Raw genomic sequence first — 13,207 nt, forward strand, 5'->3', positions numbered from 1 at the left:
CTCTCTCTGTGTGTCTGTCTCTCTCATCTCTGAGTCAGGTGTTTCAGTTACCTGTGTGTCGCCTCTCATTAACAGACTTCGCTACATACATTGCCAGGTCACTGTCATGTCTCAGCTCTACTATCTCCTCTTATCTTTGATGTATGTAATGTATTTTATGTTCATCTAGTGTGGTGCTGTCCTGACACCTCCACCACCAACAACACACCATCACCATCACATCACCACCACCACCATAGGTGGTGGTGGTGGTGGTGCATGGGAATGGCCAATGTAATGTGTTTGGTTTAAGAAGAGACCAGGACAGCCAGAAACTTGACCCAGCACCTTGGTGAACACAAAAACGAATGAAATGGCTATAATATGAATAACAATTGCATCACGCACTGGAGCCACTAAGTCGCTCGTGAAGGAAGGCGATCTGCAGTAACGTAGCTGCTTTGAGGCAGCGTTAATGCAGCTTCCTAAATAGAACCCCAAAAGCTGGGTAGTTTCAGCCTCTCAGGAGTACTCGTCATGATGATTCTAGTCCACTATACTCTACAAGAAAAGATGATACATGATCCAGCACCTGCTGTCAATAGACGTGTTGCTTATCATTGTTATTCATTACCAAAAATATGATGAATTGAGTACATGTACAACAGTTGGGTATCTTTACTTGTAGACGTTTCGCCATCCAGTGACTTTTTTCAATACATTACATAATGTACTGATACACGTACTGCAAATATATATTCATCATCACTAGACATGACTCTACATGACTCATCTCACTTCTTAAGTATTCTCTATTTTGTCTCTGTATTCGGTTGTATAAGACCTCACTGAGTGAAACGTTTCCTATTTAATGCCTTCATTCTAAGCTGGGTAAACAGCAGCCTGAGGAGACTAATGCAGGTATGTGGAAATTTTAACGACTATATTTCGCCCCCACAGAGAACTTTATCAAGATATAAACAGATGCTTGTGATTTGGTAAAGCTCATTGCATGGGCGAAACATCGTTGATATTACTTCCATATAACTGTCTCCTTACCAACTAACACGACTATTGCCACCACAACAACTACCACTACTACGATTACTACTACCACTACTACTATAACTACCAGTACTACCAAAACCCCTCCCCTCCCAACCATCATCACCCACCACCACCACGACTACCACCACCACCACCACCACCACCACAACTACCACCACTTTTCACAACCATCATCACCCACCACCAACGTTATTTTTTTTTGGAAAGTCAACAGATTCCCGACACTTAGACGGAGGCAATATCCTCCCTGGATGCTAGTGAGAGGCTTCCCATACTGAGGTTACACCCTCCCTCTCCCTCCCTCTCCCTCCCTCTCCCTTCCCACTCACTCACCTTTCCCTCCTCTGCCCATTCATCTCCCTCACTATACCCTTCATAATCTTCCTCTTTCCCCGCCTTACGGTGTACCAGCTGCAGTACCTTACAGTGTACCACCTGCGGTACCTTACAGTGTACCACCTGCGGTACCTTACAGTGTACCACCTGCAGTACCTTACAGTGTACCACCTGCGGTACCTTACAGTGTACCACCTGCAGTACCTTACAGTGTACCACCTGCGGTACCTTACAGTGTACCACCTGCAGTAGCTTACAGTGTACCACCTGCAGTACCTTACAGTGTACCAGCTGCAGTACCTTACAGTGTACCAGCTGCAGTACCTTACAGTGTACCACCTGCAGTACCTTACAGTGTACCACCTGCAGTACCTTACAGTGTACCAGCTGCAGTACCTTACAGTGTACCAGCTGCAGTACCTTACATTGTACCAGCTGCAGTACCTTACAGTGTACAAGCTGCAGTACCTTACAATGTACCAGCTGCAGTACCTTACAGTGTACCAGCTGCGGTACCTTACAGTGTACCAGCTGCAGTACCTTACAGTGTACCACCTGCAGTACCTTACAGTGTACCAGCTGCAGTACCTTACATTGTACCAGCTGCAGTACCTTACAGTGTACCAGCTGCAGTACCTTACAGTGTACCAGCTGTGGTACCTTACAGTGTACCACCTGCGGTACCTTACAGTGTACCAGCTGCAGTACCTTACATTGTACCAGCTGCAGTACCTTACAGTGTACCAGCTGCAGTACCTTACAGTGTACCAGCTGCAGTACCTTACAGTGTACCAGCTGTGGTACCTTACAGTGTACCAGCTGCGGTACCTTACAGTGTACCAGCTGCAGCACCTTACAGTGTACCATCTGCAGTACCTTACAGTGTACCAGCTGTGGTACCTTACAGTGTACCAGCTGCGGTACCTTACAGTGTACCAGCTGCAGTACCTTACAGTGTACCAGCTGCAGTACCTTACAGTGTACCAGCTGCAGTACCTTACAGTGTACCAGCTGTGGTACCTTACAGTGTACCAGCTGCAGTACCTTACAGTGTACCAGATGCAGTACCTTACAGTGTACCAGCTGCAGTACCTTTCATTGTACCAGCTGCAGTACCTTACAGTGTACCAGCTGCAGTACCTTACAGTGTATCATCTGCAGTACCTTACAGTGTTCCAGCTGCAGTAACTTACAGTGTACCAGCTGCAGTACATTACAGTGTACCAGCTGCAGTACCTTACATTGTACCAGCTGCAGTACCTTACAGTGTACCATCTGCAGTACCTTACAGTGTACCAGCTGCAGTACCTTACAGTGTACCATCTGCAGTACCTTACAGTGTACCAGCTGCAGTACCTTACAGTGTACCAGCTGCGGTACCTTACAGTGTATCAGCTGCAGTACCTTACAGTGTACCAGCTGCGGTACCTTACAGTGTATCAGCTGCGGTACCTTACAGTGTACCACCTGCAGTACCTTACAGTGTACCAGCTGCAGTACCTTACAGTGTATCAGCTGCGGTACCTTACAGTGTGCCAGCTGCAGTACCTTACAGTGTATCAGCTGCGGTACCTTACAGTGTACCACCTGCAGTACCTTACAGTGTAAAAGCTGCAGTACCTTACAGTGTATCAGCTGCAGTACCTTACAGTGTACCAGCTGCAGTATCTTACAGTGTACCAGCTGCAGTACCTTACAGTGTACCACCTGCAGTACCTTACAGTGTACCAGCTGCAGTACCTTACAGTGTATCAGCTGCAGTACCTTACAGTGTACCACCTGCAGTACCTTACAGTGTACCAGCTGCAGTACCTTACAGTGTACCACCTGCAGTACCTTACAGTGTACCAGCTGCAGTACCTTACAGTGTATCAGCTGCAGTACCTTACAGTGTACCAGCTGCAGTACCTTACAGTGTACCAGCTGCAGTACCTTACAGTGTACCAGCTGCAGTACCTTACAGTGTACCACCTGCAGTACCTTACAGTGTATCAGTTGCAGTACCTTACAGTGTATCAACTGCGGTACCTTACAGTGTACCACCTGCAGTACCTTACAGTATACCACCTGCAGTACCTTAGTGTACCACCTGCAGTACCTTACAGTGTACCAGCTGCAGTACCTTACAGTGTACCACCTGCAGTACCTTACAGTGTACCACCTGCAGTACCTTACAGTGTACCACCTGCAGTACCTTACAGTGTACCACCTGCAGTACCTTACAGTGTACCACCTGCAGTACCTTACAGTGTACCACCTGCAGTACCTTACAGTGTACCACCTGCAGTACCTTACAGTGTACCACCTGCAGTACCTTACAGTGTACCACCTGCAGTACCTTACAGTGTACCACCCGCAGTACCTTACAATGTACCACCTGCAGTACCTTACAGTGTACCACCTGCAGTACCTTACAGTGTACCACCTGCAGTACCTTACAGTGTACCACCTGCAGTACCTTACAGTGTACCACCTGCAGTACCTTACAGTGTACCACCTGCAGTACCTTACAGTGTACCACCTGCAGTACCTTACAGTGTACCACCTGCTGTACCTTACAGTGTACCAGCTGCAGTACTTTACAGTGTACCAGCTGCAGTACCTTACAGTGTACCACCTGCAGTACCTTACAGTGTACCACCTGCAGTACCTTACAGTGTACCACCTGCAGTACCTTACAGTGTACCACCTGCAGTACCTTACAGTGTACCACCTGCTGTACCTTACAGTGTACCAGCTGCAGTACCTTACAGTGTACCACCTGCAGTACCTTACAGTGTACCACCTGCTGTACCTTACAGTGTACCAGCTGCAGTACCTTACAGTGTACCAGCTGCAGTACCTTACAGTGTTCCAGCTGCAGTACCTTACAGTGTACCAGCTGCAGTACCTTACAGTGTACCACCTGCAGTACCTTACAGTGTACCACCTGCAGTACCTTACAGTGTACCACCTGCAGTACCTTACAGCGTACCACCTGCAGTACCTTACAGTGTACCACCTGCTGTACCTTACAGTGTACCACCTGCTGTACCTTACAGTGTACCAGCTGCAGTACCTTACAGTGTACCACCTGCAGTACCTTACAGTGTACCACCTGCTGTACCTTACAGTGTACCAGCTGCAGTACCTTACAGTGTACCACCTGCAGTACCTTACAGTGTACCAGCTGCAGTACCTTACAGTGTACCACCTGCAGTACCTTACAGTGTACCACCTTCTGTACCTTACAGTGTACCACCTGCAGTACCTTACAGTGTACCACCTGCAGTACCTTACAGTGTACCAGCTGCAGTACCTTACAGTGTACCACCTGCAGTACCTTACAGTGTACCACCTGCAGTACCTTACAGTGTACCACCTGCAGTACCTTACAGTGTACCACCTGCAGTACCTTACAGTGTACCACCTGCTGTACCTTACAGTGTACCAGCTGCAGTACCTTACAGTGTACCACCTGCAGTACCTTACTGTGTACCACCTGCTGTACCTTACAGTGTACCAGCTGCAGTACCTTACAGTGTACCATCTGCAGTACCTTACAGTGTACCAGCTGCAGTACCTTACAGTGTACCAGCTGCAGTACCTTACAGCGTACCACCTGCAGTACCTTACAGTGTACCAGCTGCAGTACCTTACAGTGTACCAGCTGCAGTACCTTACAGTGTACCACCTGCAGTACCTTACAGTGTACCACCTGCAGTACCTTACAGCGTACCTCCCAACACACTACATATCCCTTCCCTCTTTTCTCTTACTATATATTTCCACCTCCCTTCAAGTAGCCCCTTCCTCCCTCTCTTTACCCTTTCACTTGAAACCCTCCTCCTCTCTTCTCTCCCCTCCCCATACCTCTCCCTCCTCGCTCCTCCTGCCTCTTAACCCTCCCCCGCATTCGCGTTACTGGTGATCTAGATGAAGGTCTTACTGGTGATCTAGATGAAGGTCTTACTGGTGATCTAGATGAAGGTCTTACTGGTGATCTAGATGAAGGTCTTACTGGTGATCTTGATGAAGGTCTTACTGGAGATCTTGATGAAGGTCTTACTGGAGATCTAGATGAAGGTCTTACTGGAGATCTAGATGAAGGTCTTACTGGAGATCGTGATGAAGGTCTTACTGGAGATCTTGATGAAGGTCTTACTGGAGATCTAGATGAAGGTCTTACTGGAGATCGTGATGAAGGTCTTACTGGAGATCTTGATGAAGGTCTTACTGGAGATCTAGATGAAGGTCTTACTGGAGATCTAGATGAAGGTCTTACTGGAGATCGTGATGAAGGTCTTACTGGAGATCTTGATGAAGGTCTTACTGGAGATCTAGATGAAGGTCTTACTGGAGATCGTGATGAAGGTCTTACTGGAGATCTTGATGAAGGTCTTACTGGTGATCTAGATGAAGGTCTTACTGGAGATCTAGATGAAGGTCTTACTGGTGATCTAGATGAAGGTCTTACTGGTGATCTAGATGAAGGTCTTACTGGAGATCTAGATGAAGGTCTTACTGGAGATCTAGATGAAGGTCTTACTGGTGATCTAGATGAAGGTCTTACTGGTGATCTTGATGAAGGTCTTACTGGTGATCTTGATGAAGGTCTTACTGGAGATCTTGATGAAGGTCTTACTGGAGATCTTGATGAAGGTCTTACTGGAGATCTTGATGAAGGTCTTACTGGTGATCTTGATGAAGGTCTTACTGGAGATCTAGATGAAGGTCTTAATGGTGATCTTGATGAAGGTCTTACTGGAGATCTTGATGAAGGTCTTACTGGAGATCTAGATGAAGGTCTTACTGGAGATCGTGATGAAGGTCTTACTGGAGATCTTGATGAAGGTCTTACTGGAGATCTAGATGAAGGTCTTACTGGAGATCTAGATGAAGGTCTTACTGGTGATCGTGATGAAGGTCCTGGTCATCATGAAGGTGCTTTCTTTTTTCCCCGCTGCTTCAGGAGTCGTCCTGGAAGTCCGCTGGAAGTGTGTTGCTGGTCTTAGAGAACGAGGATCTCTACCGCAACGAGGTCACTGCCTGATACAAGACTGTACTTTCCTAACTACAGTAATATATCTGGCACTGATATATTACTGATACTACAAGTACTACCTCTCCTACAACTTTTACTCTTACCACTTTTACTGTTACTGGCACTACTGTTACTGGCACTACTGTTGCCACTACTACTGCCACCACCTGTACTACTACTGTTAATAATTATAATAATAATGTTATTAATTATAATGAATTATACACTAAGAATCCAAGTAAACATTGTATTTACACGTCATTGACGTCACTAAAACTATTGTAACATCCAAATCTTTGCTTCCCGTCAATGATTCATCTTCACTGCTCAACCGATACATCTCTCTCTCTTATCACCTCTCAGTTCCTACCTTCATCCTTACCTGCCTCTCACCACCACCTGCCTCTCACCACCACCTGCCTCTCACCACCACCTGCCTCTCACCACCACCTACCACTCACCACCACCTGCCTCTCACCACCACCTGCCTCTCACCATCACCTACCACTCACCACCACCTGCCTCTCACCACCACCTGCCTCTCACCACCACCTGCCTCTCACCACCACCTGCCTCTCACCACCACCTACCACTCACCACCACCTGCCTCTCACCACCACCTACTACTCACAACCACCTGCCTCTCACCACCACCTACCACTCACCACCACCTGCCTCTCACCACCACCTGCCTCTCACCACCACCTACCACTCACCACCACCTGCCTCTCACCACCACCTGCCACTCACCACCACCTACCACTCACCACCACTTTCGTGTACAGTTCTGCAGGTCGCCGCCACCTTTGCACGTGTGTGGCCGGGACGAGACAGCCTACTCAGCTGCATTCATATTCAACAAGGCTACGTTCAGCATGGCCGGCCAGCAACATCTCCTGCATTGCTTCTGCCCGCCGCCCCTCGCTCATGTGCGTGCTGACGTAGTGGAAGACGTAGTGGACGGAGAGCTGCTCCTGGCTACCCTCCACTCCTGCTCCAGGGTGAGTCAGTGTGGCACCTTCAGCAGTGGCAAGGCAGCAGGAAACAGGTAAGTAGAAAAGCAGGATGGAAAACAGGCAGACAAGATCATATCAAATAACAACAACAATAAACAAATAATCGCTTCCGATAATTCACTCTTTACCAGAGTTCTTTACGAAAGAATTATTAACTTAGTCGTAAGATTATTACAGAACTTGAATCAAGATCTTCAAGTACAAGTGAACGAAGTTGTTAATTCAGAAGTTGCGTTAGTAATAATGTAATAGTGAGACATGCTCCAGGTAAGATAGACATGCTGTAGGTAAGATAGACATGCTCTAGGTAAGATAGACATGCTCTAGGTAAGATAGACATGCTCTAGGTAAGATAGACATGCTCTAGGTAAGATAGACATGCTCTAGGTAAGATAGACATGCTCCAGGTAAAATAGACATGCTGTAGGTAAGATAGACATGCTCTAGGTAAGATAGACATGCTCTAGGTAAGATAGACATGCTCTAGGTAAGATAGACATACTGTAGGTAAGATAGACATGCTCTAGGTAAGATAGACATGCTCTAGGTAAGATAGACATGCTCTAGGTAAGATAGACATGCTGTAGGTAAAATAGACATGCTGTAGGTAAGATAGACATGCTCTAGGTAAGATAGACATGCTCTAGGTAAGATAGACATGCTCTAGGTAAGATAGACATACTGTAGGTAAGATAGACATGCTCTAGGTAAGATAGACATGCTGTAGGTAAGATAGACATGCTCTAGGTAAGATAGACATGCTCTAGGTAAGATAGACATGCTCTAGGTAAGATAGACATACTGTAGGTAAGATAGACATGCTGTAGGTAAGACAGACATGCTGTAGGTAAGATAGACATGCTCTAGGTAAGATAGACATGCTCTAGGTAAGATAGACATGCTCTAGGTAAGATGGACATGCTCTAAGTAATACAGCCATACTCTAGGTAAGCTAACATGCTCTAGGTAAGATAGACATGCTCTAGGTAAGATAGACATTTTCTAGGTAAGATAGACATGCTCCAGGTAAGATAGACATGCTGTAGGTAAGATAGACATGCTCTAGGTAAGATAAACATGCTGTAGGTAAGATAGACATGCTGTAGGTAAGAAAGACATGCTGTAGGTAAGATAGACATGCTGTAGGTAAGATAGACATGCTCTAGGTAAGATAGACATGCTGTAGGTAAGATAGACATGCTGTAGGTAAGATAGACATGCTCTAGGTAAGATGGACATGCTGTAGGTAAGATAGACATGCTGTAGGTAAGATAGACATGCTGTAGGTAAGATAGACATGCTCTAGGTAAGATAGACATACTGTAGGTAAGATAGACATGCTCTAGGTAAGATAGACATGTTGTAGGTAAGATAGACATGCTCTAGGTAAGACAGACATGCTCTAAGTAATACAGCCATACTCTAGGTAAGATAAACATGCTCTAGGTAAGATAGACATGCTCTAGGTAATATAGACATGCTGTAGATAAGACAGACATGTTCTAGATAAGACAGACAAGCTCTAGGTAAGATAGACAAGCTCAAGGTAAGATAGACATGCTCTAGGTAAGACAGACATGCTCTAGGTAATATAGACATGCTCTAGATAAGACAGACATGCTCTAGGTAACACAGACATGCTCTAAGTAATACAGCCATACTCTAGGTAAGAGAGACATGCTCTGGGTAAGCCAGACTTGCTCTAAGTAAGAAAGATAAGATAAGATAAGATTTCGTTCGGATTTTTAACCCCGGAGGGTTAGCCACCCAGGATAACCCAAGAAAGTCAGTGCGTCATCGAGGACTGTCTAACTTATTTCTATTGTGGTCCTTAATCTTGTCCCCCAGGATGCGACCCACACATACTCTAGGTAAGACAGACATTCTCTAGGTGCGATAGACATGCTCTAGGTAAGACAGACATGCTCTAGGTAAGACAGACATGCTCTAGATAAGACAGACATGCTCTAGATAAGACAGACATGCTCTAGATAAGACAGACATGCTCTAGATAAGACAGACATGCTCTAGATAAGACAGACATGCTCTAGATAAGACAGACATGCTCTAGATAAGACAGACATGCTCTAGATAAGACAGACATGCTCTAGATAAGACAGACATGCTCTAGATAAGACAGACATGCTCTAGATAAGACAGACATGCTCTAGATAAGACAGACATGCTCTAGATAAGACAGACATGCTCTACTTGACATGTTACGACTAGCACCCGACAACTTCTGTAATTTTATCTGCTTTTTCTAGAAGGTACTTATATAAGGTGAGTAGAAATATTAAGCGCGTCCGCCTGGCGCTCAGTAGACGTAGGATCGAGCCTCCGCCGCGTCTCGAACTTAATAACCTACTTGGGCTTACCTCTTACCTTATTTTAGTTTCTATTACTGTTTTTTAAGAGCTTATCGAGTGTCGAGGCGATTTTGTCAAAGAACTACAATGTTCAATGGTTAATTTTTCTGGCCCGTTACGCTGCCCACCAAAATACTTTGAATTTCGGACCACAATATCTAGTGACTCTACTAAATGTTGAATGTGGCCTTGTAATGTGAAGATGTGACCAATGGAAGGTTAGTGTAGCTGACTGGTGTTACTGAAGCACACGTGTTAAGTAACAATGTTGACATGTGAGTAACAATGTTGACATGTGAGTAACAATGTTGACATGTGAGTAACAATGTTTGCTTGTGAGTAACAATGTTTAATTGTGAGTAACAATGTTTAATTGTGAGTAACAATGTTTAATTGTGAGTAACAATGTTTAATTGTGAGTAACAATGTTGACATGTGAGTAACAATGTTGACATGTGAGAAACAATGTTGACATGTGAGTAACAATGTTGGCATGTGAGTAACAATGTTGACATGTGAGTAACAATGTTGACATGTGAGTAACAATGTTGACATGTGAGTAACAATGTTGACATGTGAGTAACAATGTTGACATGTGAGTAACAATGTTGACATGTGAGTAACAATGTTGACATGTGAGTAACAATGTTGACATGTGAGTAACAATGTTGACATTTGAGTAACAATGTTGACATGTGATTAACAATGTTGACATGTGAGTAACAATGTTGACATGTGAGTAACAATGTTGACATGTGACTAACAATGTTGACATGTGAGTAACAATGTTGACATGTGAGTAACAATGTTGACATGTGAGTAACAATGTTGACATGTGAGTAACAATGTTGACATGTGAGGAGTTGAAATTAAACTCCAGGATAACAATGACAAGTCTGTGTTTGTTCTTTACTGTCATCAATATTTGGAAAAAACATTACGTGAGATAAATGGTAAGAATAATTAATGTGTGTATGTGTGTGTGTGTGTGTGTGTGTGTGTGTGCTTTGGGGATTAGCGTGGACGGTTACAAAGCATGGCTTGCTTCTGCAGTGTTTTAAAAACTGAGTTTGGAGAGTTGAAGGAGGAGGTCTTGCTTCTCCAGGAGGAGATTAGGAGGCTGAAGGTCCACCTCAATGGGCCTGGGAGAGAGTGTGAGGTGGTTGGAGATGTGGGGAATGAGGCTTCTAGCAGTGAGGTGCAGTCTGTCTCTCACTGTGAGGAGGCTGTAGGTGGGGAGGTAGCAACGGGTACCAGCAGTGAGGTGCAGCCCAGCACCTGCTACAAGTGGCGAGTTGTTCACAGTAATGGGAGGCGCATCAGAGTAAGGAAAGTTAAGAGTGAAGATCTGAAGGTAGGAAATCGCTTCTCTGTTCTCCAGGATGAATGTACTTCAGTGGCCAGTGAAGGTAAGGGTACTACTGCCCCTGCTAATGAAGGTAAGCGCATTCTTGTGGTTGGTGACTCTCAGGTAAGATATGTTGACCGTGCTTTTTGTAATAGGAATAAGAAGATGAGAGATAGAGTGTGCTTCCCTGGAGCTGGTGTTGGGGACATTGTCAACAGACTGGATAATATCATGTCAGGTAATGGGAACAAGCCCATTATCTGTCTCAGTGCTGGTGGAAATGATATTGGGAAGGGTAGGAGAGAAGAGCTGCTAGATAAGTACAGGTCAGCTATAGATTTCATTAAGTCTAAGGGAGGGATCCCAATCATATGTAGCATCTTGCCTAGAAGGGGAGTAGGAAATGAATGGTTGTCTAGGGCAATTGGTGTAAATTGCTGGCTAGGCAGATACTGCAAGGAACTTGCAATCCCATTCATTGACAACTGGAACAACTTTTATGGCAAACATGATATGTATGCAAGGGATGGGGTTCATCTCTCTGGGGCAGGGGTGGTAGCACTTGCAGACTCGATTGAGAAGGCCATTGGTGAAATGCCTATGATTTTAAACTGATGGAAGATAGAGGTATGGGTGTGTGTGGGAAACAAGCAGGTTGCAACACTAGGGTTGGAAACAGTAAATGTATAAAAGGCATTCAGCATGAAGTTATAAATAAAGACAATAGAACAGGTCAGAAAACAAAGGGGGACAGCAGAGGGCAGCAAGGGACTAGCTCCCTTAAGGTTTACTATACTAATAGCAGGAGTGTTAGAAATAAGATAGATGAGCTAAGATTAATTGCAAGTGCAGGAAACATAGATATTATTGCTATAACAGAGACCTGGCTCAATCTGAAAGATAGAGAGATGCCCTCTGAATGTCACATACAAGGCTATAAATTATTCCACACTGACAGGGTCAACAGGAAAAGTGGTGGAGTAGCGATGTATGTCAGAGACAATTTAAATTGTTGTGTTAGACAAGATATTAAATTAGAAGCGTCAGCCACTGAATCTGTTTGGTTACAGCTTCTCGAGGGCCGAGAAAAACTAATTTTGGGTGTGATTTACAGGGCCCCAAATCTTGATAGGGAGTGCAGTAAACTTCTATGGGACGAAATTCGTAAGGCATCTACATACGAAAATGTTGTGCTAATGGGAGATTTCAACTATAGACAGATTGACTGGAGCAATTTGACAGGAAATTTAGAGTCGGGTGACTTTCTTGATACGATCCAGGATTGTTTTTTAAAACAGTTTGTGACAGAGCCAACTAGGGGAAATAACCTCCTTGACTTGGTTCTTGCCAGTAGGGAAACACTAATTAATAATCTTGAGGTTAATGATGAGCTTGGGGAGAGTGATCACAAATCACTCAGTTTTAACATATCATGGAATTCCCCTAATAATGGCAATCAAGTCTCCGTCCCTGACTTTCGCTTGGCTGATTTCATAGGACTGAAAAATTACTTAGGTGGGCTGAACTGGAATGACCTGACTAGGGGTCAGGTAGGTGGTGATGGTTGCCGATATGATGCTTTCCAGGGCATAGTTCTAGCTGCTCAGTCAAATTATGTTCCAAATAGGGAAATCAGATCAAACAAAAATGATCCTAAATGGATGAACAATAGATTAAAATATATGATTGGTCAAAAGAGAGGCATATATAGGCAAATCAAAAGAGGAGAGGGGCAATTAAGAAATCGATATATTCAGTTAAAGAGAGAAATAAAAAAGGGAATTAGAAAAGCAAAAAGAGATTATGAGGTTAAAGTTGCAAGAGAATCGAAGACTAACCCAAAAGGATTCTTTCAGGTATACAGAAGTAAGATCAGGGACAAGATAGGCCCACTCAAAAGTTCCTCGGGTCAGCTCACTGACAGTGATAAGGAAATGTGTAGAATTTTTAACACATACTTCCTCTCAGTTTTTACACAGGAGGATACCAGTGATATTCCAGTAATGATAAATTATGTAGAACAGGACGATAATAAACTGTGCACTATTAGGGTCACAAGTGACATGGT

General features: G+C 44.5%; 1 protein-coding gene across 1 annotated transcript in view; it reads left to right on the forward strand.

The window, feature by feature from the left end:
* The window catches only part of LOC138851260 (U-scoloptoxin(11)-Sm6a-like), a 105,639-nt gene that overhangs the window by 87,187 nt on the left and 5,245 nt on the right, over positions 1-13,207 (forward strand). The window contains exon 3 of the mRNA XM_070080189.1: positions 7,192-7,407. Within this exon, the coding sequence (XP_069936290.1) occupies positions 7,192-7,407 (216 nt within the window). The remainder of the gene's footprint in view (positions 1-7,191; positions 7,408-13,207) is intronic.

This window comes from Cherax quadricarinatus, unplaced genomic scaffold (genome assembly GCF_038502225.1).
Source record: "Cherax quadricarinatus isolate ZL_2023a unplaced genomic scaffold, ASM3850222v1 Contig211, whole genome shotgun sequence".
NCBI classification, from domain to species: domain Eukaryota; kingdom Metazoa; phylum Arthropoda; class Malacostraca; order Decapoda; family Parastacidae; genus Cherax; species Cherax quadricarinatus.